At 53.2% G+C, this 26853-nt stretch overlaps 2 protein-coding genes across 2 annotated transcripts in view; both read left to right on the forward strand.

The window, feature by feature from the left end:
* The window catches only part of LOC150014381 (mannosyl-oligosaccharide 1,2-alpha-mannosidase IC-like), a 95725-nt gene extending 91764 nt beyond the window's left edge, over window positions 1–3961 (forward strand). The window contains exon 3 of the mRNA XM_090268821.1: window positions 3831–3961. Coding sequence (XP_090124947.1) covers window positions 3831–3910 — 80 coding nt within the window. The 3' untranslated portion in view covers window positions 3911–3961. The remainder of the gene's footprint in view (window positions 1–3830) is intronic.
* A 531-nt stretch (window positions 3962–4492) lies between these two features.
* The window catches only part of LOC150014382 (mannosyl-oligosaccharide 1,2-alpha-mannosidase IC), a 33184-nt gene continuing 10823 nt past the window's right edge, over window positions 4493–26853 (forward strand). Inside the window, exons 1-5 of the mRNA XM_090268820.1 lie at window positions 4493–4603; window positions 6740–6820; window positions 12461–12555; window positions 19293–19419; window positions 22463–22556. Coding sequence (XP_090124946.1) covers window positions 4538–4603; window positions 6740–6820; window positions 12461–12555; window positions 19293–19419; window positions 22463–22556 — 463 coding nt within the window. The 5' untranslated portion in view covers window positions 4493–4537. The remainder of the gene's footprint in view (window positions 4604–6739; window positions 6821–12460; window positions 12556–19292; window positions 19420–22462; window positions 22557–26853) is intronic.

Consider the following 26853-nt stretch of genomic DNA (forward strand, 5'->3'; position numbering starts at 1 on the left):
CACTTGTGCTGGAGATGGAGGTGGACAGAGGGGGGACATCCAGGGAGCAGTTATCATGGAGGAGAGTCAGGGGAGGGCGAGACTTCATGCGGCCCATGGGGTGGAGATCACAGCAGCTTCATGGGCAAGGAGGCATCTGGGAGGGCTCTAAAATTCCACCAGAGAAGGTGGGATGGGAAGGCAGTTCCTAGCGATTTGTAGAAGTGTCACAGGGAATGGTGGGTGGCGCATTTGGGTTGGGGGCTCTGGACTTTGGGATTGCTTGGAGGCAAGGGGAAGGGATGTGAGAGAGGCAGTGGGCACCTTTGACCTCAAGGAGACAAAGCCTCACAGTTCAGGATGGGAGTGGTGGGTGCCTGAATGGCAGGCCAAGAAAATGCTGTAGGAGTTTTCTGGGCAGGAGGAGTTTGACTGAGTGGAATCAGGGAAGGCTGCCAAAGGGAGGAGGACTTTGAAGAATGTGTGGGCTTTGAGTATGCCTGGCTACACAGAGGAGCTTTCCTGGCAGAGGAGACCACATATGCAAAGTATGGAGGCAGGAGCTTACCATAGGTGTCCAAGAGGCAGAGCTTGATGGGAGATAAGGTTAGCCAGATCCTTTGGAGTCAAACCCAAAAGGTTTCACTCCCTTATTACATGGGTACTGGGAAGCCATTGCAAGTTCCTGAGCTGTGGAAGGACGCAGTGGGATCTGGTTTTAGGCAGGTAGGTCAGGCAACAATGTACTGGGTGAACTGGAAGAAGAGGCAAGGGCTCTTGGGGGTAGGAAGACACCCAGGCAGGTGTCCCACACCAGGGGTGGTGATGAGTTCAGCAGCAGACACAGGTGGGACCCATGTGATGCTTTTCCTTTAAATTGGGCTTTGGGTTTTGCAAATTGCAGTCTTATGGCCACAATGCCTTGCAGGGTGGGGAAGAGGCTAGTATGCAGGAGTGTCAAAAGGCTTCGGTGACCCCAGAGCACTTTGTGTAGGGGCTGCCCAGGGCCAGTTGGGGGCAAGGAGGGCCATACTTCTATTTATTAGCTTAAGCACACATGTACCCCATACCTTGGGTACTTTCTGTCCACTGCCCACATTTAACCCTCCCTGCAGCCTTATGAGGTAGGTCCTACTGTCATCCCCACTTTACAGGTGAGGAACATGATGCTCAGAGAGCTACAGTGACTTGCCTTGGCACACAGCTAGTATGTGAGGAGCCATTTTGAACCCACGTCTCCCTGGCTAGGCCAGTGTTTCAAAGTGAGCTAAGGAACCACAGAAATAACCAATGAACTGATTTGTCAAGTACTTGCTCTGTGCCAGGCACGTACAGATACCTTTATCAGATGTGTTCGGGCTGAGCTTGTATATGACGCATTTATCCAGGCTCAGAAACCTGCAGTGGCTTCCCAGTCCCCTAGTCCAGTGGCCTTAACTTCATTTTACAGATGAGAACTTCGACACTTAGAGCAGATATGTTGCTGGCCCAAACTGGAGTTTGAACCAGAGCTTCATTCTTTTAACAGTTCACTGCCTCCTGCCTGGCAGAAAGGGGGATAGGGGTCCTTTGTGAAGAGCAAGGGTTCAGAGCTGGAACTGGGGGAGTGGGCCAACCTGGAACCCACCCCAGGCTCGGGCCCAGTCCAAGCTGGCTGCCTGACTTTTGTGCCCTGTTGGCTCTTTGCATATAAATTATGGGCCTGCTTACTGAATGGGATGTATCTTTTCTCCTCGGAAAGCTGCCCAGGCTGCCACAGGTGCAAACAGTTGAATTCAGGATAGGGCCTTCTCTCCTGCCCAGCCTGGCCGCTGGGTAACCTCTGGCCTGGAATGAAAGGCTTTCCAATAAGTGCCTTGCTGGCCCACAGCCCAGCTGTGTGGTGGGTGGGTATGAGGGTGAGAGATCAACCAAGAGAAGGATTCAGGAACCTGAGAGCAGGGGCAGAACCTTGCCAATGAGTCTCTTAGCCAGTTGCCTCCTCAGCCGGTGCCTCTGGAGGGTTTGGGAAGGAGAGCTGGTCACGAGGAGCCTTGGCTGCCCTCCCAGCCCGGCCAAGGCCCTGGGGCCTCTGGGCTCAGGCTCAGCCCAGGGGACGCAGGTCCCATGGGGTGAGAACACCAGGCAGCCCAGGGCAAGAATTAGAAATCAGATACTCTGGGCCACCTCTCCCTTGGCCTTGAAGAATGCACAGCGCACAGCACAGGTTTCTCTTCAAGCCTTCTCTACTCAGATCGGCCTCCCGCCCGTGTGGGGGTGGGGCAGGGTCAGCAATTGGATCTGAAATCGTTTTCACGGGTAGCTGAAAGTATGTGATGGAGCCATTTTGAACCCACGTCTCCCTGGCTAGGCCAGTGTTTCAAAGTGAGCTAAGGGACCACAGAAATAACCAATGAAGGCACCCTTGTCGTGGAAAGTACATCACACTTGCCCGGGGCTGGGGCTTTGCCCCTCCCTTGTTCTAAAGTCTAATCTCAGGCCATCCCAGCCCTGCTCCGTGGCCCTCAGAAAACCCAGGTTTAGGGCCCGTGGTATAGCAGCAGGGCATCTTAGCTTCAGAGCTGGCACTCTGTGGCCTGACATGTCTCAGTTCTGCCATGTGTGACGTATTAGTGTCCCCATGCCCGAGCACCTCAAGAGGGCAAAGAGTTCCCATGAATCATGTTTTGCCTTTGACACCTGCAGGGGAAACAGCTGGGATAAACCAGGAAAGGATAGACTTTGTTTGGCTTTGGGTATGTTTTCCTACTAAATCCTTCAGCATAGGAGGTGTTGACATTCTAGAAATACACTTCAACCCGCATACTGAAATGCTCCCAGAACAGTAACTCTGGATTAAGAAGCCCCTTGCTTCCCCAGCCCTCCCCTCCTTCTGGAAATGGATTCTTTAACCTCCAGCCTTATCTTTCTCCCAACTGCTTCCTGATCTCCCTCCAGACATTTCCCAGGCAGTGCCCTTTTTCAGACCTTGCCCTGACTTTCAAGGTGGTTAAGTGTTTTAGTGTCTGAAGGATTCTCTGCCTGCAGAGTCAATACAAGTGAACAGTTAGGGAAACACTAATTAAGGAGATAGATGCTAATTCAGAGCAGGAGTGCCCACAAAGCTGTGCTTGAGACTGGAGTGAGGCTCAGTGCTGTCAGGGAGCTCTGAAGTTCCACTGGGGAACCTGCGATTCTCAATGCTTTGAGCCCCTAGCAAGGAGGACATTGAAGGAACAATTACATCTCGTCAGCTACCCTCTGGTCCCTAAAGGAAATTACTGCTGCCTGCAATGACTGTAGTTGTAAGAAGTTGATGGGAGGCAGCAGCCACCTCTTCCAGGAAGCCCTCTAGAAAACACCAGATGTATCTTTTTTCCCTCCTTCCTCCTTCACAGTCCTCTACACTCTAGTCTCTGCTTGTGCCACTGGGGGAGGTCTTCCTCATCACTCTTCTGCCTAGTTTCTGGTATGGAAAACTCATTTTTGCATAACTTTCTCAGCCTACTCCCAGGACAGGAGTTGAGGGCCCAGTGGCAGGGGCCAGGCCTCATAGCTCATGCTGTGTACTCACTGCCTAGAGCAAGAATAGCTCTGAAAATCTTCACTTTGTGCATCTCTGTGGTTTCTTTGCCTAAACATTTTTTCCTTTCTTTTTTTTTAAACAAATAAATTTTGATTATAAACATAATTTATGAGTGAAGACATCAGAAAGCACTTGTAATCCCAGCACTGGGAGCTAACCAGTGTATCATGTCCTGCCAGACTTAGTTCTGTGCAGATGCATCCACATTTGAGATACAGTAAAGAAATTATACTATGCTTTCAACTTTTTTCTTTTGCAACCTGCTTTTTTTTTTTTAACTTCACAGATCCCATGGATATCTCCCCAATAAACACAGGTCTGTCTCACCTGTGTGGATGGCTGCATAGTGTTTTATTTTATCTCTGAGACACAATTTCTATGATGAATCCCCTATTGTTGGACCTGGAGTGTCCCCCCCTCCAACTTTTTCCCATTATATATAACACTGCAATAAATACCTTCCTAAATAAATATTGATGAGTAGCTTCATGTTTTTTGTTTTTTGTTTTCTTACAATGAAATAAAGAATGGAATTGAAGAGCCTGAGGACTGGCACATTTGTTAAGACTATCTAAGCCAAATGCCAGTTCACCCGTACCCCCAGCGTCACAGAAAAGTGGTGGGTGCCTGACTGGCACTGACGGTGGACCTGCTGGCAGACATGAGTGGCCCCAGGTCTGGGAAGGGGCTCACCCCGTGAACTCAGTCTCCTCCCGCCAGCTGCCTGCTTTTACTGCTCTGAGGAGGAAGCAGGCCCCAGGGCGACACTGGGTCCTTGGCCTGCCTTTGAAGGCTGGTGGGACTGGAGTCTCTCTAGACTGTTCGTGGGCCAGCCTTGGCCTTGGAGCCCGCCCAGGCATTAGGGGGTGCTGAGTGGCTCATGTGGCTGGATGGAAAGGACAAGAATGACCCCAGGTCACACCTCTGATCTTCTGTGCTGCAGGAGGCCTTCACGGGGCGACGGTCATTGACTCCCTCGACACCCTCTACCTCATGGAGCTGAGAGAGGAGTTCCAGGAGGCCAAGGCCTGGGTTGAAGAGAACTTCCACCTGAACGTGGTGAGTCACAGCCCCTCCAGGTGTTAGAGCCAGAAAGAGCTGGAGAGGTCAGCGGCCAGCTGCCCCCGTCATCGCTGAGACCCAGAGGTCTAGAGGCTCTGGCCCCGGGCTGCAGGCTGCCCAGGCTGGGGTGCCAGGCACAGTGCTCACCCAGAAAGACCCTTCTAGGGGTGAATCTGTCATATCAGCAACAGGGGAAATGACTCTATGGAGCCCCTCCCTGCTGCCCCACCTGCATGCCTCCGTGCGCCCTCCTGAGACCAGTGGAATGCCATATCCAGGTCTGAAACCTCTTGGTTTCCAGCCTCGAAACGAGGGGGTAATGCGTCTGGATGTCACAGAAGTCGAGAATACCAGGCCCCACCCGCACTGATCTCCTAGCCCAGACTAAAGTAATAGAGCCATCCTGGAGGCCTCTGCTCAGCATGGGGAGAGGCTGTTTAGACGGATTTAGGGAGCAAGAAATGGAGACAGATGGGAGAGGGAGGGGGTTACATCAAAACACACTGCAGGGTTCCATCTGGGGCTCTCCGAGTGACAGGTCCTGGCGTGAATGGGGACAGCTCCTGCAGCTCACGGCAGAATTGAGGCCAATGTCAGTACAGAGCGGGGAGAGAGACAAACTGGGGCAAGTATGGGAAAGCAGCACTTCGGAAGCCTTTCCCTAAGGGCTTGGGCACACAGCCTAGTAAAGGTCTTTGAACCTCCCTGGGCCTTAGTTTCCCCAACTTTAAGATGGGAATTGCACAACAGCAAAAGGAATGATGCCTAATGCGCAGGCTTGTGAGCTCTAACTATCATGGAGGGCTGTAAAAAGCAGTTTAGAATGCCATAGAGTCCGATACAGATTAAGTGGTGCCATCATCATCATCATCATCATCATCATCATGACTTATTTTGAAGCTTGTTACGACTTCTGATGGTCTGTGTGAGGTGAGGAGTTTAGAATCCCATTTCCTACTGTATCGAATGCAAGAAAAGCAGAGGCGGGAGAAGGGAGGTGTCTTCACTGACCCACCTTGTCCCTCTGCAGGTGGGGGCTAGAGAGTGGGCAACAGGCAGCTGCCTCAGGAGCCAGATGGTGGCAGTGCCAAGGGAGCCTGAGGACATTCAGGCAGGCTGGGGCAGGTTAGGAACTGTCCTTGAAAGAAAGCAAGACATGATCACCCCCTCTCTGAGCCTTGGCTTTCTCACCTGAAAAATGGGAATGGCGACATCGGCGGGCACTGTGAGAGGGGCTTTGCAGGGGTTCTGTCACAGGAAAAGCTCTCCCAGGTAGAGGGATGATCACTGTTCTTGTCAGTAATAAAAGACCGTGACCGGGAAGTGTGCCAAGGAGAGCCCCAGGGCAGGGGAGGCAATAACAGGCACCCTTATGAAGCCGCCTGGCGCTGGGCAGGCAGGCATCTCACCTGCACCGCTCAGCGTCTCTTACCTGCCCTGCTCGGTATGAAGAAACTTGGGAGAACAAAGGCTCAGTATCTCGCCCAAAGTGCCAAAGCCAAGTAAGTGGCCCAGGTGGCCTTTCCACCCAGATCTGGTCCTTCGCTCGATGCCCAACACCCCATGATTTGCAGACCACACCTCAGAAAGAAAATAACAGTGTTTCAGGCAAGGTTGGGCGTGCCCTGAGGGCTGCAGAGCTGAGGCAGAGAAATTGCTGGTCACTCAGGAATAGCTGCTCAGCACTCCTCCCCTCAGCCTTGGTCTGGCCCTGTCTGCCCCAGAACCTCCTTTGCGAACCCTTCTCTTGCCCTGCCACCCCAAGGAAGTGCCACACCATCCTGCTAAGCAGAGGTGGCCAGACTAGAGGAAGATTGGCCTCCCCTCAGGCTAAGCTTCCGCCAGCAGCTCCCCTGCGGGTTCTTAAGCTCCTTGGAGAGCAGCCAGATGTAACTTTGCTCCGATGGCCTTGGGCAAGGGCTGGGGAAGGAAGCCAAAGCCAGTGTTTATTTGGAATGTTGTAAATGTGCAGTGGCCGCCAGGCAGGTGCCTTTTGCTCTGAAAACCACCACTGAGCATCCCGGGATCAGCAGCGTGGGGGGCGGGGGTACAGCGATGGTGTGACCTGTCTCAAGGGCCCTGCGGGCATCTCATGTGTCCCCACTGCCCTCCCCCCTTCTTCCTGCCCTGCAGAGCGGAGAGGCGTCTTTGTTTGAGGTGAACATCCGGTACATCGGAGGACTCCTCTCAGCCTTCTACCTGACAGGAGAGGAGGTGAGTCGGTACTTCTGGGCTCCTGGACCATCAGGAGAGTGTTCCACCCCACCCCTTCATTTCACCAGTGAGGAAACGGGGATCCAGGAGGACTTGCCCAGACCCGCCCATGTCCCCCACCTCCATGGTGCCTCCTGCAGCCTCTTTGCCTCTTTTGGCTGATGCTTCTATTCCGCTGCCCAGGGGAGCCCACATGGCTCCCCCGTGTGGTAGCAAACTCTCTAAGGGCCACGGCTGGGACTGCTCACCATCCGTACAGCTGCATGCAGGGCGTGTAGCGCTGCCTGGGCTCAGCGTGGGCTTGTGGGAGCTGCTGGCCTGGTTATTGCTGGTGTTGGTTCTCAGGACTGAAGGAGCTGAAAGCACTGTTCCACCATTTCCACCCGGGGGCCCCCTGGCCATGTCCTGTGCCCTACAACCACCCCTTGCCCTCCTTCTGGGCCAGACTCCCGCCCCAGGTCTCAGGGCGGGGAGGCAGTAGGGAGATGGGGCAGCCCCATGTGGTAAGTACCAGGCCTCGGCCCAGGTGCGCTGCACTGTCTTCCAGGAGGGCCATGGCACAAAGTCAGAAGACTTGGACCTCATTCTTACACCACACCTGCCTGTGGCCTTCAGCAAGTCCCTTCTCCCATCCCTGGGCCTCACCTCCTTCCCCACCATGGGGATGGTCCTAATCCCCCATTGGCTTAGTAAGGCTTGTGAAAGTGGGCAGGAGGAAAAGGGTTTGACCCCAGGGCTGCACTGCGAGAGAGTTTGGACAGCCACAGAGTTCTGTGCAAATAGGAGGCATCTTCACCCCCTTGTGAGCACCTGTATCTGCCAGTGAGGTAGGCCGAGTCCCCAGGACATCGGTCAGCTGAGTTCCCCATTACTTAGAAGGCCTACTGCTCAGTGTGACCTCTGCCCTGGGGCTGGACCCCTCGGCCTGTGCTGCCCTTGCCTTTCCCCACACTCCCCCTCTGTCCACCCAGAGATGAACAATTATGCCCGTGGGGGGGGGGCACGGAGATAAGGCTGCAGCTCTTGTCTGAGAGTCAGTGCCCCTTCCCTTCCAGTTAAGGCACACAGGCTGAAGTCAGGACTTCAGAGGCAACAGGCATGCACTTTCTCTCTCCAGTCGCTTAAGGCCCTCTCCCTATCAAGCATAATCGCCCCAGCAGAGATTACCATTTGTACCAATTTGTCCCCAAATAATTGTAATGGGAGCGCTCCGCTTTGAGCCACCCAAGGCCTGAGTTTCATTTGAAGACCCCAGGACAGAAAATGACATACGGAGCAGAAGAAGGCATTCATGTTCTCTTCACAGGCACTTGCCCACCGCCCATCTAGGTCGAGGGAGGTACAGGTGGGTACAGGGAAGGGGAGGCAGTGATACAGCGGGGCTCACAGAGGTCGGTGTGGGGTCAGTGGTTCAGGACGGAGCTGGTGCTCCTCAGACCTGTTTGTCCCCCTCTTCAGAGGTGTCTGTTCTGGGGCCTCGGCTCCCTAGAAGGGACCACCAACCTGGCTTTCCGGGATGCAGACCAGACTGTAGGATGTGAATATGAACACCTATGACTTAGAAATAATTCAAAAGGACCAAGGAGAAGCCCAGGTGTCTCAGAATCCCTGAGCAGACAGGTTCCTGGGGCTATGGAGGCAGCCCCTGTCCTCCAGCCACACTGTCGTGGTCCTTCTCTGTCCCCAGCACCTCCACATGGCAGCAAGATGTACCATGTGCACCGTGTCCGCGGTTCCTCAAATAGCCCATGAAATGGTGTTTTCACCAACTTGCAGGTGCGGAATCTGAGACTAGAAGTCACTTGCTTGGGGCATACAGTCTCTGAGGGCTGCTTTGGGTCAATGCGTGACCCTGTGGCCTCTCTGCCATGGACCCTCATTCAGCCTGGCCCGGGGTCACCCTCCTCTATGTCCTTGATGTGGCACACAGTGGGTGCCTGTGGAGTGAGTCTTTCTTAAAATTTCCCATGAATATTTGTAGAATGAAGGGTAAAAGAGACCCCATACCCCTTCCTGGACTGAGGCCTTTCTTACTTCAGAGAGAACCTGTAGGAACAGAATCCCCTGCTGGGGAGCCAGCCCTACCAAGACTCCCGTGAGAATCACAAGCACAGCCACGGCCACACGGGTGATACTGTTGTAGCACTTTACAGCTTATACAGCACATTCACTTACATACATCTTCTCATGTGAGTTCTAGAAGAACGCTGGGAAGCAGCCAGGGCATATGTCACCATTCCATTGTGCAGATGAGGCTCAGAGGTAGTACCTGGCTTACCCAAGGTCACACAGCGGCTCAGTGGGAAGATCCGAACCTGGGCTTGGCTCCCGGTCCAGCACCTATTTCACGCCACGGAATGTGATTCTTGGTGGTTGCCTTCATCTCTGTTCTGGAGCCAGCATCCTACTGCCCATTGCTTACCGTGGTGTCTGAGGCCCTTCTGTGTTGTAAAGGCAGCTTGGTGTCCCGGAAAAGAGCCACCGAATAGCCCCACACTTCGGGCAAATTGCCTTGCCGAGACTCAGTTTAGTCGTTCCCAATGTGGGTCAACACCTTCCCCGTAAGAGTATTGCAAGGATCGAAGATCATGTAGATAAGGTACCTGGCACACTGTGATGCTGTGATTTATAATAAGAAATATGCACTTGGTCTCCATCCTGTTTCTGGCACAGAGTTCCTAAAGCCATTGGAATTTTCTAAGTGATGACAATGATAAAAGTGCCTTTTGTTACGTTCTTGTGGTGACTTTTGGATGCCATCTTGGGTAGGGGCCGGTTGCCAGGAGAAATAGTCATGTGATTAGAGTGTTGGAGCTTTCTGTCCCACTCCCTGACCTGCGAGGAGGGGAGAGGGACTAGAGAGTGAATCAGTAGCCAGTGGCCAGGGACCTAATCAATCCTGCCTCTGTAGTGAAGCCTCCATAAAAACCCAGAAGCTTCTGGGTTGTGAGCAGGTGGAGATTTGGGGAGATTGGCACACTCAGCATGGACGCTCCATGCCCTTTCCTCATTCCTTGCCCCAAGTGTCTCTTCCATCTGGCTGTTTCTGCGTTATATCCTTTTTACCAGAAAGCAGTAGTTCAGTAAGTAAAATGTTTCTCTGAGTTCTGTGAGCTGCTCTAGCAAATGAATCAAAACCAAGGACGGGTTGGTAGGAATCTCTTATTTGTAGCCTGTCAGTCAGAAGTACAGGTAAGAACTCGCACTTCTAGTTGGCATCTGCAGTACAGGGGGGAGTAGTCTTGCAGGATTGAACCCTTAACCTGTGGAACCTGATGCTGTCTCTATTAGATAATGTCAGAATTCAGTTGAAGTCTTAGACATGGAGCTGGCGTCTGAAGAATTGCTTGATGGTGTGGGGTAACTTCCACACACATACTGGGATTGGGTTCAGAGCCCCTTACATACCCACTCACTTCCAAGATGGCGAAGAAGATCAGTGTTCCGCCCCCAGTGGCCCCACTCTTGTCCACACACACTCAGCATCCTCCCTGGGATGGTCGAGACCCTGCGTACCAGCCGGCAGCAGGGCCTCCGGGAGGAGACGTGGTGTGCTGGCCGAGGAGAGCATTTAAGAAGAGTTAGCTCAGAGGCTGCAGGGCCGAGGGCAGCCAGAGAGCAGCCTGGAGCTTCAGCCTGGGGTTCAGGTTCCTGTGGGTCCCTTTGCGTCTCTGGCTCGGCCTCCTCAGGAATCAGTGGAGATGTCAGGAGCCTCCAAAGAGAGCCCTTAGGGGGGCACTTTGGAATCTGGATTCTAGACCAGCTCCCCGGGAATCCTGACGTAGTGGCCCCGGGCCCACTTCTGGGGCCTGCTGTCCGGCACTGACATCATCATTTTCTCTTGCCCATCACTGCCAGGCCCCATGCAGTTCTTTTCCCTCCTTCCCCTTCTCTCCCCACCCTCTTCCTAAGCAAGGACCACACTGCCCCTCAGAGGTCTCTAATCCACTTCCCAGTAGTGTTTGAAAACTCCTCCCCCTGCGTTCCCTAAACAGCTGCCTCAGCATTATTAATTGTATGTGTCGGGGTGGGGGACCTCAAGATGACTTTGTCCTGCAACTACACACAGGACACCAGCAAACCGGGTCACCCTCGGACTCCAGAAGGAAAAGGAAACATGTGTTGTCCCAATAGGAGCCATTGCTTAGGGACTTGCATCTCATCTTTTAAAAGATAAATCACATTTAATGTGGGTTTGTTTTTATTATAAAAATAGCACAGAATGAAAGTGACCGGGGGGGGAGGGAGGAGGGGAGAAAAGGGGAAAGAAGGGGAAGGGGTCTAGTCAAGGAACTAGCATAAATGACCCATGGACATGGACCACGGGGTGACGGGGTGGGGATGGACCGTGGGAGAAGGGGTGGGCAGGGTGGTGGGGGAGCAATGGGGGAAAAATGAGACAACTGTAATAGAAAAAAACAATAAATTGAAAAGAAAATAGCACAGAAAATAGAGATAAGCCAAAAGAAGAAAATTAAAATCCTCCATGATACCGTTGTTCATATTTTGGTGAATTCCACCCTTTCCCCATGTGTCCATATGTATGGAATTTTTACAGAAGTTGACTTATACTATTTTGACATATTTTTCTCTTAACACATTATATACCCTCTCTTTGCTATTAAATGTTCTTCTACAACAGTCTCTCAGTGGCTGCGTGGTGCTCCACCGCCGGACAAGCTGTCCTGTAACCACTTCCCTATTATTTGCTATTTCCATCCCCTCGCCCCCCACTATTCTAAGCAATGCTGGAATAAATAACCTTAAAGTTAAATCTGTACAACATCCTTGATTATTTACTTCCTTAGAATAAATTCCTGTGAGGGAAACTGCTGGGTCAGAAGGTCACAGGTGATTTTGAATTAATCAGAAGAACAGTTTGTTGGGGTCAGAGCCTCGGGCAGGCGCCCTGAGGCCGGGACCTCCTGTGACTCCCTTGCTTGCCATCATGTGGGTGGCTTAGGATAAGCCCTTTCCCTTCCCCTGTTCCTGTCTGTAAAATGAAAACAGTAGGCAGAATCCAGATGGGAAGGGGGAAAAGGCCCTTCCCTGGTTTACAAATGGGAAGGTCTTGCCCAAGGGAGGCCATTTGCTGAGAAGCACAGAGATGTCAAGCTGAGGGACAAGGGCTGGAACCGGGTCGGGGTCTGGGCTCCCAGCCCGCTGCTCTTTGTATTCTGTACAAATGTGTTTCCCACGAGCTCAGCCTGTGACATGCTGGTCCCACGGTGTGGGCAGGCCTGGGCCCTTGGTGACCCACTGCCCTGACTGCTTCACCTTCCCAAGGGTCACCTAAATCACAGTTATGATCATTGAGCCTCCGGCATAGCCCTGACACCGTATGAGTGCTTTACAGCTATGATCTCATTTTTATTATCCCCGATAACCCTCTGAAGAAGGCAATACTGTCATTTTATGATCAAGGAAGCTGAGGCTCGGAGAGGTGCCTCACCTCAGACCACAGAGCCAGGCATTCGTGGAGCCTGGCTCACACCCAGGCCTGTCCCTCCGCAGAGCCCAGCACAGCGCCCCTCCTGCTCTGGGTCCGGCGCCATTGTCAGGTTTATCGACCAGCAGCAGCTCCTTGCAGTGGCTGCACCCCACGCAGCCCAGGTTCACGATGCCCCTTGACCCTTCCAGGTGTTCCGCGTAAAGGCCATCAAGCTCGGTGAGAAACTCCTGCCGGCCTTCAGCACCCCCACGGGAATCCCAAAAGGTGTCGTGAACTTCAAAAGGTAGGGCACCTTCTGTTTCTTACTTGTGGCTTTGGCTGCATCTGCATGGAAACTGAGGCACAGGGAGAGGAATCACAGCCAGTCAGTGAAAACTGGCCCTCACCAAGGGCTCTGCTGGGCTGGTGTTTGTCACCACACCTGGTTCTTGGGGTTTAGGACACACAAGGCCTGATCTTCCAGGGGTAGGAGGGGCAGCTGTTCCTCTGTGATTGTCCCATAGCACTGCCTTGACTCACAGAGCTCCAGGGGTGCCCTCCCTCCCTAGTTAGGGTCAGGGGCCAGTGAGGCACACCATACCCTCCTCTAAGGAGACCCCCTGGACTGCCGACTCCCACCCTCAGGGCAGAGTCTCAGGAGCCCAGTGTCAAAAACAGAGGGGCACTGGGAGTGTCAAGCCCACAGAGGCTCAGACTCCAAGGAGTAAAATAAGTGACTGGCTGAGGTCACATAACTGACCATTCCAAGACATGAACCCAAGAGTTCCAGCTCCATTTCTAATAATAATATTTATTGGAATTTTCCCCTCTATAAAAATAATAAATTCTCCTTGCAGCACATGCAGATTATACCAAAAATGCTGGATAAGACTGAAGAGTCACATGTGGTTTCGCTGAGGAAAGAATCCCCTGGTAGTATTTCTTTCTCCTGGCTCTGTTTTAAGACATTGATTTTTATGGGTTGCTTTCATCATTTCCCCTCTGATCTGTCGCTTAATTCAGTATGAGGACAGGAGTCTCTCTGTGCCGTCACTGAGTACGGAGCCCCAGTGACACAGCCAGAGAAGGGTGGAGCCAGCGCCGCAGCTTGGTCCAGCTTACCTGTCCCCTCAGTGCTTCCCTCTCATGGGGTGGGAGCGTGTTTCTATCCACCCGTTTTCCAGGTGTGGCAACTGAGACCCAGAGAGGGGAAAGGACGGAGTCCAAGTCAAGAAAGTGAGTGGCCCAGCCAGCTTTCAGACACATTAGGGAGCATGAACCTTGCTCCTGGACACCCCAAACGTGCCCCCTGTCTTGCCTTCTCTCATTCTGTTCCTTCGCTGAATTGCCCATCACTTGCAGCTTCTCTGGCCATCAAACCCAGCTTAGATGCACTTTGTCATGAAACCAGAAGTGCCTTTGCCTCTCCCAGCTTCCAGGCACTTTATCTCCTTCCTCATGGCCCTCGTCTCCCTCATCTTCATGCCCCCACCCCCGCCGGGGAGCTTCTCAAGGGCAGGATCCACTTTCAAGGCTTTGTCCCTTTCAATAGTTATTCCTGCTAGACAGTGTGTGCGGGATAAAAGATTAATAATAGCAATATCGGTCCTGCCATTTATTGAGCAATTACTATGTGCCCAGCATTATGCTGAGGGTTTCTGAACATTGGCTTACCAAACTTACTGCTCACAGCAATCCTTTAAGGGTAGGTATTTATATGATCCCCATTATTAAAATGGAGTCTCAGAGAGATGAAGTAACTTGCCCAACGTCTCATAGCTAATGGACAATGAGGCTGAGATTTAAACACATCTTGTTAGGATCAGTTGGAAAGCTCTACTCTGACGGCCCGCCCTCAGATGGGAACCCTGCTGCCCTTGAGCTGCGTTGAAGTGGACCCCTGGAGAGCACTCAGACAGCTCTCTGGGGCTACCGTCAAGCCTTGAGGCCCTCCTTTAACCCCAGACCTGGGAGGAAGGCTATAATATTTCCACCACACTGGACTTACCCCTTCTACCTTTTAAAGTGCTTTCTTATCTCAGGATTTTCAATCCAACAGGAGCTTCAGCCAGCTGCCTGGGAGGGGAGGAGAACACTGGAGGGGGTAGGTGGGGGCCCTGGGCTCCCTCTCTGTCCTGGGGAGGTCCTGCCCTCATGTCAGCCTGAATTGCTTTGGCATCCCCTCTTGGGTCTTGCAGAGAAGAGAGGACTTGGCATCTTCACTTACTGTCCCCCGTGGTCAGAAAGCATTCTCAGGGTGTGACCTCACTTAACCTCACTTAAGACTCTGAGGGCCAGGGAAGGGCCCTCAGGGCCAATCAAGGCCCCCCCTCAGTGCCGGGGTTGACTCCTCAGAACTGGACACTTGGATTTCTGCTCAGATTCCTTTTCCACAAACACCAGCCGTGCAGAAACAGGACCAGCTGACATGGAGCCAGGACACAAACAGGCTGTCTTTCCAGCTTCCTCTCCCGGGTCCAGCTTCCAGGGCCTCTCTGCCTGGGGTCTGGGATAGGATCCTGGCTCAGGCACAGCAGTGCGTGGCACTTTGAACCCCACAAACCATAGCCCTGGCTGTCTGCATTACCCATGTACCTCAGAGACCAGACCCGGTCAACAAAGCTCCTAGCATTTCTAATTAAGATAGCGCATTTATTTTGGGGCTGTTTGCAGGCTGCCAGTGCTGCACACACATGTATGCATGTGCTGATTTCCTGGCAACACCCCCTTCCATTTTCTGGGTAGGAGTCTGTTGCTAAAAGTGCCTCCCTGTTCCCCAAGGAGAACGTCAGGAATGTGCACTGCCCCAGTGGCACTGACCCTGCTCTTGGAGGGCCTGCTGGAAAAGCTGGGCCACATGGCTGCCCCTGTTCTGGGCAGAGCTTGCTGAGGGCCTCTGCAGGAGGGGCAGCTAGGCCCTGCCCCCAAACTGCCAGTCAGGAGGGCCTTAAGAGGAGGTGGTCCCTGAGTGAGCTTGACTGCTCATCCTCCCTAATGAAGGACAGAGACAGGGGCAGCCATGACCTGTGACCTGCAGGGACACAGGTCTATTGAGGAGAGTGGCAGTGGCCAGTCCAAGGACCCGTGCGGCTGACTCACTCACTCTAACATACACATTACAGCCACCCATCCAAATCATAAAGGCAGCTCTCCTTTGTCACACACACTCTCAGTCCACACATGTGTGCGCACACTCACACACAAATATGCATTTACATTTGCATACATGCACTGATGTACACATCTTCATAACTACTACCGTTTATTGAGTGTTCACCGGGTGCCAGGCACGATGTGAGCACATGACACGGATTCTTTCTTTTCAATTTCACAACCACTACACGGATCCCATTTTAGCAGTGAAGAAGCTGAGGCACAGAGAGGTGAGGTATCTTACTCAAGGTCACACAGCAGTAAAGCGAAGTTAGAACTCGAATCCAGGTCTGGCTCCAAAGTTAATGATTACAGCATTCTCAGAAGTGCCCACACAGGTACACACACACAGAAGCATCTGCCAGGCTGGGGAGGGGCATTGTGGAGCAATGGCTACTGGCCCCCTTGCGGGCTTCAAAACCTGGGAGGGGAGTGAAAGGCAGAGCTTCCATTAGCTCATTGTCTCACAGAGCTGACCAGAGGACCTTCTGGTTTGGATGCTACCCGGAGAAGAGGCATTTGGGGTTTGGATTTAGATTCAGCTCTGCCAGCACTGTCACTTACTGTGTGGCCTTGGAGAAAGTGTCTTCCCCTCTCTGAGCCTGAGTATCTTCACCTGCGAAATAAGGACTATGGTATCTATCCTGTGAAGTTGGATGTGAAGTTAAAATAAGATACCACAGCTGCCTGCCACATATCAGGAACTTCATAACGCTAACAAACAACACAATTTGCATGTGCATAATTACATCATGGTAAAATGGCAGTAATTGCATGCATAATTTATACCTCCCAATGACTCCATGAGATGTGGGTACTATCATTTAATGGATGAGGAAACTAAGATCTAGAGAAATTAACCGACCTGCCTGAGGTCACCTGGGGAGCCAGCATTTGAAGCCAGGCAGGAGAAAGGGAAGGCACCTGCCCGCTGTCTGCCAGGGCAGCTCCACTACCGAAAGGACCACTTGGGAGGGTGAGCGTTGGAGTGAAGAGGAGAGGAAGGAGAGGTCATGTGGGGAAAATGAGAACAAAAGATTCTGGTAGGCTGGTGGCTTTATTTGTACCTTGAATTTCCCTGCAAGGGCAGGAAGCATTGATTATTCAGGCAACCCTCTGCCCACCAAGATCACAAGCTGAAGAGAGAAGTCTTGCTTGGGAAGAGGGACAGAGTGGGGACAGCTTCCCCTTTCCTCTGGGTGGACGTAGGGCCATCTGGGTGGCAGACACCCTTAGGGAAGTGCTCTGCAGACCTCAGTTTGAATTTCACCTCCACCACCTATGAACGTGACCTTCCACAACTCACTTCCCTCTCTGAGCTTCTCTTTCCTCCTTTGCATGTTGGAATTAATGATGCTTTACTGCGTGGGCTTTAAATGAAACAATGATGCAAACAGCTTTCCCCGGTGCCTGCCATCTGCAATAGCTCAATAAATGGAAGCTGTTTTATTTATTATCCAGGAGCCAAGTGTCCGCTCTCTGTGGAACCCATCCCTCCTCCACCCGTCCCCTGCCCCCAAGTCAGGGAAATACTCAAGGAAGTCGGGGCAGGAAGAAGGGGCCAGTGGTCTACTCTGTGTTTACCAAGGTCACCTGCCCCAAAAGATCCCAAAATGTGTGTCCTCTGACTGTTTCTGGAAGCTGGGAGATGCGAGTTCCCCGACTTTCCCAGAAATGATATTTAGGCAGAGAATGGGGTTTAGAAAGAAGAAGGACAGCCTCTGGAGCTCCAGCCCCACCCCAGGAAAAGCAGTGTCCCCCAGGTGGCAAACCGTGACCTTCCACACTCACACCTGCCTTCCTGGGTCCTGTCCCTGGGAGGCAGAGGGACGGATAGGGAACGTTCCTGGGGAGCCAGAGCTATCACAGCGAGGAAGCATAGGGGCTTCCCCCTAGCCTGCCCCATAATAAATGCACCTGGAGCCCCTACAGATGAGGAGCTTACTCCACCCCACTCTGTCCCCACCCCAAGTTGTCCTAAATGTCCCATAGGGTAGATCATCATGATACATAGGAGGAAACTGAGGCATAGGGGGAGGAAGCAGCTTGCCCAAGGCCACCCCATTCTGTCCCTTCCCCTTCTCTCAATCCCCACACCTGGGTCAGAGACTGGGTGGCATTGACCTTGCCTGGTTTGTCAGGTGCAGAAACTCAAGTACAAAGGAGGGATAGTTTGCCTGCGGCCTCCCAGCTAACACACCTGAACCTGTGCCTCCTGACTGCAAACCCTGGGGAGATTTTAAGTCAAAACCCCTGGAAAGGCAGTGTCCCTGCACATTATTATGTAATTAAAAGCATGGTGATTAAGTGGCTAAGACACCAGACCAGCATTGGGTCCCAGCTGCTCCACTTGCTGTGTGATCTCAGACAGGTGACGTTACTGTCCTTGGCCTTGTTTTCCTCCTCTGTAAAAGCCACAGGTGAGAGGGTGGCCTGAGGCCCTGCCTCTTCACTCTTCCTTCCTCTGTTATGGTCCGAGAAGGCCTCAGCTTATTACTTGCCGATTCCAAAGGAATAACCCGGAGGACTGACTGCAGAACACCTGAGTGTACTAGGACTTCCGTGCGCACCAGGGCAGCCTGCCGGTGAAGTGTCCGCAACACAGGCTTTCCCAGCACAGAGTCACACAGGGCACAGAGACCGAAGCACACGGGGCATGCAGGGCGGATGTATTCGCACACGCAAGCTGTGTGAGATCAAAACGCCAGCTGTTTACAGTCCCGGGCCCACATCCGAGAACAGTTTCTTTTTGGCTATTCTCTGACTGAGGAGGTGGCCAGGCTCCCAAGGTCCCACAGCACACTTACAGATGGCCTTTGTTATATTCCCACAGGGCGGGAGGGGGAGCTGGAGCTTGGGAAGGGGCCCGTGCTCTCACATGCCACCCATCCTTGAAAGCACCCAGTATGTGGTTATTTGATAGCCTTGTCCAGTGAGGTGGCAGGGTGGTAAAAGTACCTAATTTACTTCATTTAAGGTGTTCTTGAGAAGTGCATGGTTAACTGGTGTGGAAATCTTTGCTCCAAAAGCCTCTGGTTCTCTTATTCCTGACTTTGGCTTCCCCAGGGTCTGGCAGCTCCCAGTGTGTGGCTATATCAGAGCTGCCTGCCTGTCAGGTGTGGGTTCCACAAAGTGCCAAGAGGGGGCCCCTGTGTGTCCTTGGGCAGCAACGGCAGTGAGGGGAGAGAAAAGGGGCCAGGTGGGGGTCCCTGCTTTTCATCTGCCTCAGTTCAGACCCTCCCTCCACATGCAGTGCCATTGACTGTGAGCAGTCGGGTTGCCTTCAGCCACAGAATGGAAACAGGGTGTCCGCGGGGTCTTTACAGTTCCCGACAGCATTATTAATGCCACCTGTAAATCTAGCAAAGCACCTGTGCCATGTCTTGGCCACCAAGACAGCTCTGTTGTTGTCCTTCTCAAGTCCACAAGTCTTACAGGGACAAAGACTGTTGCAAGTCAGAAAGGCCTGGTTTGTCCTGAACAGTGTGGCTCAGTTGGTTGGGCGTTGTCCCACAAAGCAAAAGGTCACCGGTTCAATTCCCACTCAGGGCACTTGCCCAAGTTGTGAGTTCGGTCCCCAGACGGGGAACATAAGAGACGCAACCGGTCAACGTTTCTCTCTCATACTGGTGTTTCTCTTCCTCTTTTTCTCCCTCCTTTTCCCTCTGTCTAAAAATAAATTAAAAAAAAAAGAAAGATCCCATCAACCTCAGTATCCTCATCAGCAACATGGGGCCATTACTAGTACAGACCCCCCAGGAAGGATTAACTGAGATTATGTGGCAAAAGCTCCTAGGACAGTGCCTGGTACAGAGTAGATGCTCCCCCACTAAGCAGAGGAACCAGCTGGAGGCAGGCGGGTGACAGTGGCTGCTTCTGTCTCTTCAGTGGCTCCAATAGGAGCTGGGGCTGGACCACGGCCGGAAGCAGCAGCATCCTGGCGGAGTTTGGATCCCTGCACTTGGAGTTCTTACACCTCACTGAGCTCTCTGGCAACCAGGTCTTCGCTGAAAAGGCAAGTCTTCTCCCTGCTCCTTCCCCAAACAGCTCCTTCAGCCTCTCCCCACAGAGAGCAGAAGGATGGGCACGCAGCCCTGCACAGGCCACAGGGAAGCAGCTCACAGGTCAGCAGGAGGGCCTGCGGGGAACCCAGAAGCCCCACTAATAGTTACCTGTGGAAGACCTGGCTGTGTCCGATCCCAGGTGGCAGGGAAGGCCAGCGCGGGGAGTAGTCAGGATCATACACAGGGCAGGGAAGGGACAAAGCTACCTGGGAGAAGGTTCTCCCTGGCACATGTCAGCTCAGTCGGAGCCTCACACGTGTGAATCTGCAGGAAGTGCGGCAGCTGAAATCGAAGCACCAGCTTGCAGTAGCAGGAATGCGCCACCCGGTGCGAAAGTCCCCTTTCCAGAGACATTTAACTTTTTCATGTGAGGTCTGCCTGGCTTTTCCTTCCAGACGCAGTCTAGCTCGTGCCGTCAGCAGGCTGGCTAAGCGGTTTCACTCCCCAGCGCAGGCATGTGTCTGTTCCTTCTCGCTGTTTCTGGGCCGGCGAAGGCCACAGGGATGCGTCCAGGCTGTCGGCCCTTCGGACAGCCACCCGTTCCTCTGCGAGGCCCTCCAGGAGGAGCAGTTTCTCCGTGGCACAGCCTTGGCGGTCCCACTGCCTGGAGGGGTCTCTGTGGGTGTAACCCGAGCCCCAAAGAAGGGAAGTGTGTGCACAGCACCCTCAGGTGGTGCTCAGGCTTCATCAGCAGTTGTCCCTTCCTGAGTCCTGCCCTGGGAGATGAAGCCCTGCCCTCCGAGAAGAGCCCTTCGGAGGGCCCCACTCCCAAAGCCTCCTTCTCCCCCTGCCGGTTAACCTCTGAGGATGCCAGGGAGCTGGGAGCTCTGAGATCCATGTGCTACCCAGGGGCTTCCAGTCCTGTGTCAGCCAACCAGCCTCAGAGTGTCACCTGCACGCCTGGGAGGACATGGATCTCTGAGCTTTGTCCTGGCCCAGGAATCTGCATTTTAAATAAGCACTCATGCGCTTTTTGACCCCAGGCTTAATTAAGATGGCTGCTTCTTCAGTGTGGGACTTCACCCACATGTTCTTGAGAAAACGCTCAAGAAGAGTGTTTTGAGTCCTTGATCATTTCCTCTGCATTGGGGCTCACTCTCACCCTTAAACAGCCCATCACGTTGTCAGACCTTATATGGGGAGGACTCTGCCTCCCCGTGAGGCCTCACGTTGCAAGTTCAGGCACTACATTTAATCCCACTTCTGGTGATCCTTTTTTCCCACTCCCGTGCCGCCCCCACGCCAGCTTCCCTGCATTCATGGCTCTTGAGCCAGCTCCCCCAGCAAGATTGCTGCAGGCTCAGAGGAGAGAGATGAGGTGCTCAGTCTCGTCCCTGACTGGTCTGGAGAGAATGGCTGCCACTGCCTGACTACCTATTGGGCACCTTACAGTGTCTCTAACCACCCCCCCCCCACACACACACACACACAGCCCTAGGAGATAGGTCTTCCTGCCGTCCCCATTTTACAGAGGAGAGTGAGGCTCAGAGGTGAAGTCACTTGTCCTGGGTCGTCCATCTGATGAGTGATAAAGCCAGGATTCAAATCCAGGCCTTTTTGTCTCTGAAGCCCACACTCTTTCAAAAGCAGGTTAGTATACCAGGCTTCAGGCTTTTTCTCCAGAGTCCACTGCCTGTTTCTGTGCCTCTCTCTACATTTACATTCCCCAGCTACTTCCACCACCCCACCCCACCCCCACCCCCGTCGTGCTTCCTACAGAGGCGATTATTGGCAGTCAACAAATTGGCCCAAAGTCTAGAAGCACCCGCACCCTCTGGGGGAGCTAATTTAGCCTGCTTCACTGCTCACCACCAGGACAGTCGAGAATAAGTCAGGTACAAGTGCATTCCTGTCCCCCATAATGGACTGCGTTAACATAAATGGATATAAAATCTGATGTGGCAAAGCAAATGCTGTCCCCTGGAAAGAAAGGTCTGACAGCTGAAAGGCTGTTTTCCCTGCTCCTTGCCTGGTAGATAAATCTGTGAGCATGACTCAGTATGGTCCCCTAGGGCCTTCCTCTCCTGGCATAGTCTGCACTGGGAGGATTTCATGTATTGCCAGAGTGCAGACCCTGAGCCATTAAGCCTTCGAACTTTATAGCCCGAAGTCCCCTTGCCTCTGGCATCCCCAGAGGTTGCAAACCTAGCTTCCTCTTGCTCAGGTGGGGCAACCTCTGCTACATGTGGCTGCCTAGTCCCCACCCTGGTCCGTATTGGCCCCAGGGGCTACTCCATGTGGTCAGACAAAACCTGACTCATGTCCTGGCCCTACCACTAACGTACTGGCTGACCACGGGCAAATCACCGACCTCTCTTAAGATTCAGGTGCCTTATCTGTTAGACTGAGATGATAATACCAGGTAGGTTGTTCTAATGGTTGGAGATAATGTACAGAACAGGTGTGGCTCAGAGGAAATGGGAAATGTTAACAGCTGTTGTTGTTATTAAAACCCTGAAGTGCCTTTGAGAACACAGGGCTACTGAGGAGCCCAGGCCTCTCCTCTGCAATGGTTCCTACGGTGTCAGAAAAAATAATGTATTACCAGGTTGAACCATATGAAATTGCCAATATTTGACCATGTTTGACCTTTTAAAAAGGCAGTTTTACCTCACACTTACAAAACAGCTACTATCCCTTATATGAATCCCCCCTCCTAAAAAGACCCTCCTGCCAAAAAAGCAGCACACAATGGGGCAGGGGTGAGGTGAGAGTGGGGGTAGGGGGCCTGGCAGGCCCCAGGCAGAGCGATCAGTGCAGAGACAGTGGTTCAAGCCCCACTGTGGGCCTGTTCTGCTGCACCCGCGCATGGGCACAAGGTCAAGGCCATCCCAGCTGCTCCGAGTTGGAGCCTGCTGTGGGATATGCAGCTCTCCCTGCCTCGTGGAATGGTTTCCTGTGGATGTGAACCAGCTGCCTCCATCCTCAGCGGGCTGGGAGTGGGCTGGCTTCTTCGGGAAAGTGAGGGTACACCTGGTGTCCATCTCTCGGCAGGTCAGGCACATCCGGAAGGTCCTCAGGAAGATCGAGAAGCCGTTCGGCCTCTACCCCAACTTCATCAGTCCAGTGAGCGGGAACTGGATGCAACGTGAGTACAGAGATGCCGCTGCCCCTCCTTCAGCTGGTTCCCGCTAGCTTCCCCGTGTGGCCCCGTGCTACACGCATAAGAGCGAGTCACTCGCTCAGTGCTCCTGGATACTCCGCCCTGCTGGGTAGCTTGGGGAGATTTCATTATGGTTGTCATTGCTGCAGTGACAGATGTGATGGTTTAGTAAGGCCTTTGTGCCCCCTCACGATAGCGGTCTCCAGCCTCCATCAGGGCTACAGCTTTCCATCTCTGCGGTGCCTGCCCAAGCCTCGGTCATCATCCCCCACCCCTCCAGGAGTGTCCCAGGTGGAACTGTCTACTCCAGAAATGACTCCAAGAGAGGCCATGCATGATCTGATTCCCCACCTCCAAACTTAGATTAAAAAAAAAAAATTAAGCGGAACCTAACTAGCATAGCAATATAAAAACCATGAACTCACTGCTGTGTCTTATACCTGCAAGAATCGGACCCAGGATTTCCTGCTGTTCTCTGTTCAGAGGCTTCTCAACCAGTCAGTTGGTCACCTGGTCACCTGGTCACCTGTGGAGCCTCAGGCACAGCCCCAGCTTCACCCACTGAAACAGAACGGGGTTTGAGGGTGTGCTCAGGCGGGAGCATGTTGAAAAGTCTCCCAGGCCCCTGGCATTGTATCCCCTTTTGGGAAGCCCTGCTCCATCTTGCCCTCCTGACCCAGGCCCTGGTCATGTGGTCATAGCACAAACTGGTGAGAGCAAGTCCCATGGGTCCTGCTGTAGGGACTTCCCAGCGCCCCCACCTCACTGTCTCTGCCCAAACAAGGACCCCTCTCCATTCCCCACCCCCTGTTACCTCAGCTGTTAGGGCATCAGCAAGGGCTCAACATGGGCCTAATTATTGCATGGCTGGTAGGGTGTTCATCTTATCTCTTTGAGCCTTGGTTTCCTCTCCTGCCAAATGAGAGGAAAACTCGAGATATGTCCTTTGTGTACTGTGGAGGGTGTGGAGTAACGGTCAAGAGTTATAGGAAACAGATCCCCATTCATCTGCCAGAGATGGGCCATTGCAAAAGGAAAGGGCACCCATCCACAAAAATAAGCCGGCAGGGCATAGCAGGGACGCTGTGGAGACGGCAGAGGCCTCGTCCTTCCAAGCCTAGGGGCCTCCTGCAAAAACCAGTTATAGAAATGCAAAGTATTTTTAACCAAACATGCGGCCAAATCCAAAAGTGCCGGGAGAAAAATGAAGGTTTGAATTACAGATTATGACCACGGGAAGAGACAGTTCAATAACTGTTACTGCTTTTAATTGCAAGGCCTGACTGAGCAGAGATAAACCAGCCTGCTGCCGGCCTGCGCTGCTTCAGGACAATGCAGCAAAACCCATAAAAAGGCGAGGGGTGTGGCTTCCTGGCCTGAACTGCTACCTTCTTGGCAAGTTACAGGGAAGCCCCACCGAGAAGCATGATTTTCTTTTCAGTCTGCACCAGGGGTCACAGGGCTGGGCAAAGTCAGTCATATGTGAAATATCATTCTGTATTAATAAAATATGAATCTGCAGCCTGCTGAAGAGCAGCGGAGGGTTACTCAGCCCTGTTCTTCTGGGTGTCTGCTGTCCTCCTTCCCTAGCTTTGGCGCCTGGGGTATCTCACGTTTACTGTGGTTTTCACTGAGCTTCTTACACGTGTGTGTCTTTCCAGATGATAACATTCCCAACTTGCATAAGCGAAGTGTGTTCACATTCTTTTCTCTCCTTGAATCCTCTGCTTAGCCCATTTGCAAGCACAGAAATTGCAGCTTAGAGGGGCAAAGGAGAAAGTGGGGCTACTCTTGTCCGCTCCCGCTCCTGCTGATGCTAAGCTTCAGGGCAACAGGGGAGACCAAGACCTCCTGCTGCTAGGCCCGCACAACCAGGACAAGGTCACCAGGCTCCTGCTGGCACCGAGCATGGACGAGAGCTCAGGGGGCTGCCTGCCCTTCGGCTTGGTCCCTGGAGTGACTTGTCCTCCTTGTCCACTACCTGAATCCCACTCTTTCCTCAGTGGGGAGGAAGTGACAGGTATAGGTTCTTCTAAATGGGAACGTGAGCCGCCCATCAGCCCCAGCCTGGCAGCCTCCCCCAGTTCTTGCTACTTTTCTGCTACGATTCCCGGCTCGGAAGGCAGCTGCCCCTGCTGCCAGGTGTGACGAGCGTGCTGGCGTGGTCAGGAAGCAGCAGAGCCCATCTCTGCTCGGGGCCCATGGACACAAACTCGTGCTCCCCTTTTAAAAGCATTTTACATCAGAAGACCGTGGGGAAGATAGCTTGCCTGAGCTGATGGCAGATCCGTCTTCTGATTCCCACTCCTGTGCCTCTCCTTGCACCGTGCTGGGGTCCACCCCACAGACAGATAGTAGCTAGAAAGCAGTGGGACCTCCAGATGAGGATTGTCCACTTCAGTCAAGGTCCCCTGAGAGACTACACCCCCCCCAAGAGGGTGTCATGTCTCAGTCATCTATGGAACTCCTGGGGCCCTAGCTCCCTTCACCTGCGCACACCTGCCAGGTGAAGCCCTCAACCCCATCGAGCGCACTCTCTAAAATCATAGGATGAAGTCCAAACTCTGGCTTGGTGTTCGAGGCCCTTTTCAGCATGGCTCAAACCTACCTTCCTTTCATGCGTTGAGGCTGTCTGCTGTGTGCCATGAAGGTACGGACATAAAACGTGAATCCGACACAGTCTCTGTCTACAGAGAGCCCACAGCCTAACCAGGGAGGCAGACCTGCAAGCAGATCCTTTCACAGCGTGAGGCGCGCGCCCAGCAGAGGGAGGCTGGCTGCCGCACGACGGGGTCAGGCGTGATGTGTGCCTTATCTCACTCACTCCTCACGGTCACCCAGGGGGAGGGGTTGTGAGCAGGTTTCTGAGAACACCGGGGAAAGCCTTTCTGAGGGGAGGATCCCTGAGCCCAAGTAGCCATGCAGGGTCGGGAAGGTCCTTCCCAGTGGGGGGGCGGAGGGGTAATCACAGGTGAGAAATAACAAGGCAAAGCTGGGGGCAGGGAACGTGTGGTGGCCCAGAAAACAGTGAGGGGAGGCAAGGCCAGGAGGTGGCAGGGCCCCTGGCTGCATACCTGAGAGCCAGGGCCTCCTTCCTGCTGTGAGCTGTCAGGGGGCTCCCGGTGGAGGCTGACTCAGACTGACAGACTTCCCCCCGCCGCTGCTCTGCATGGACCTCCTGCTCCAGCAGGGACCCCACCCCCCGCCCTTTGTGCTTGCTCGAGCTATGCCCTCCACCTAGGAACCGGGGAGGCACGGGGTGCGCTGTGCTGGTTCTCTCTTCCCTCTTTACTGGCGAAGTCCGCCCACCCTGACCCTCTCCCACTCCTCCCCAAGGCTCAAGCTTTACCTGATCCGTTCCAAGTTTTGCAAGTGCTTGTTCCATCCCTGAAACCTTGCCAGCCAGGATGTGTTTACAGAGGGGACGGAAGGGCTGGTCTACTGTGGGGGCCTCCTCTCAGCCCCCTTTCCTGGTCCCCGTCTGTCCTTATCCTCAGCTTCTGGTCCTTCTCTCTTCACACGTGTCCTTTCCCTCTGCCCCTTCAGTTTCCACCTCTGGTGAAGCTGCAGAAAGTGAGAGCTCCGCCACTGTGGTGGCCTTGCGGGAGCGATGGAGGCTTGCGCTCATTTTCCCATCTGGGCGGCAGGGTTGGTAGTGCTCACCTTGCAAGGTTCTCAGGAAGATTGTTATAAATAACACAGTAAAGTTCCCAGCCAGCCAGGGACCCCGTAAATGGTAGCTGTTGGTGTATTCTCTGTTTCTTTCTCCCTGCCCCCGCCCCCCCGCCCCCATTTTCCCTCTCTTTCTACCCTCTGTTTTGCAAAGTAGCTGAAAATATTCTTCCCACTCCCCCCACTCTACCTTAAATCCTCCCTCCCTGTTCCCCTTCCTCTGTCTTTCTGCTTAAGTGAACCTAACAGGGAATTGACTGTTGCTCTCTGTTACATCATAAATGCCTTCGTTTCCCTGCCGTTAAGTTTTAGAGCACGGGAGTGTTTTCCACGTCTTGCTTCAGTGGCTGAGTGCTCCCTGCTCAACCGTCTTTCCGCTGGGACAGCCCTGCGTGGAGCTGCCTCTTCATTGAGCCACAACCTGGAGGTCCTGCTCTGTGGGGACTCCGGGCAGATGCCGCAGGCAGAATGGGGGTCCTCAAACCCAGCCTGTCCTTACATTTCTCCTGTGAACTTCATGCATCCCAGTTTGCTAAATTTAAAATCAGTTTTTCCAGAATGGCTCAGTACTCTGACCAACTAAATTAAGCCTCTCCTTGTTCCTTTTCAT

Source organism: Furipterus horrens, unplaced genomic scaffold, assembly GCF_987537825.1.
Source record: "Furipterus horrens unplaced genomic scaffold, mFurHor1.1.pri manual_scaffold_3, whole genome shotgun sequence".
In the NCBI taxonomy this organism is placed as follows: Eukaryota; Metazoa; Chordata; class Mammalia; order Chiroptera; family Furipteridae; genus Furipterus; species Furipterus horrens.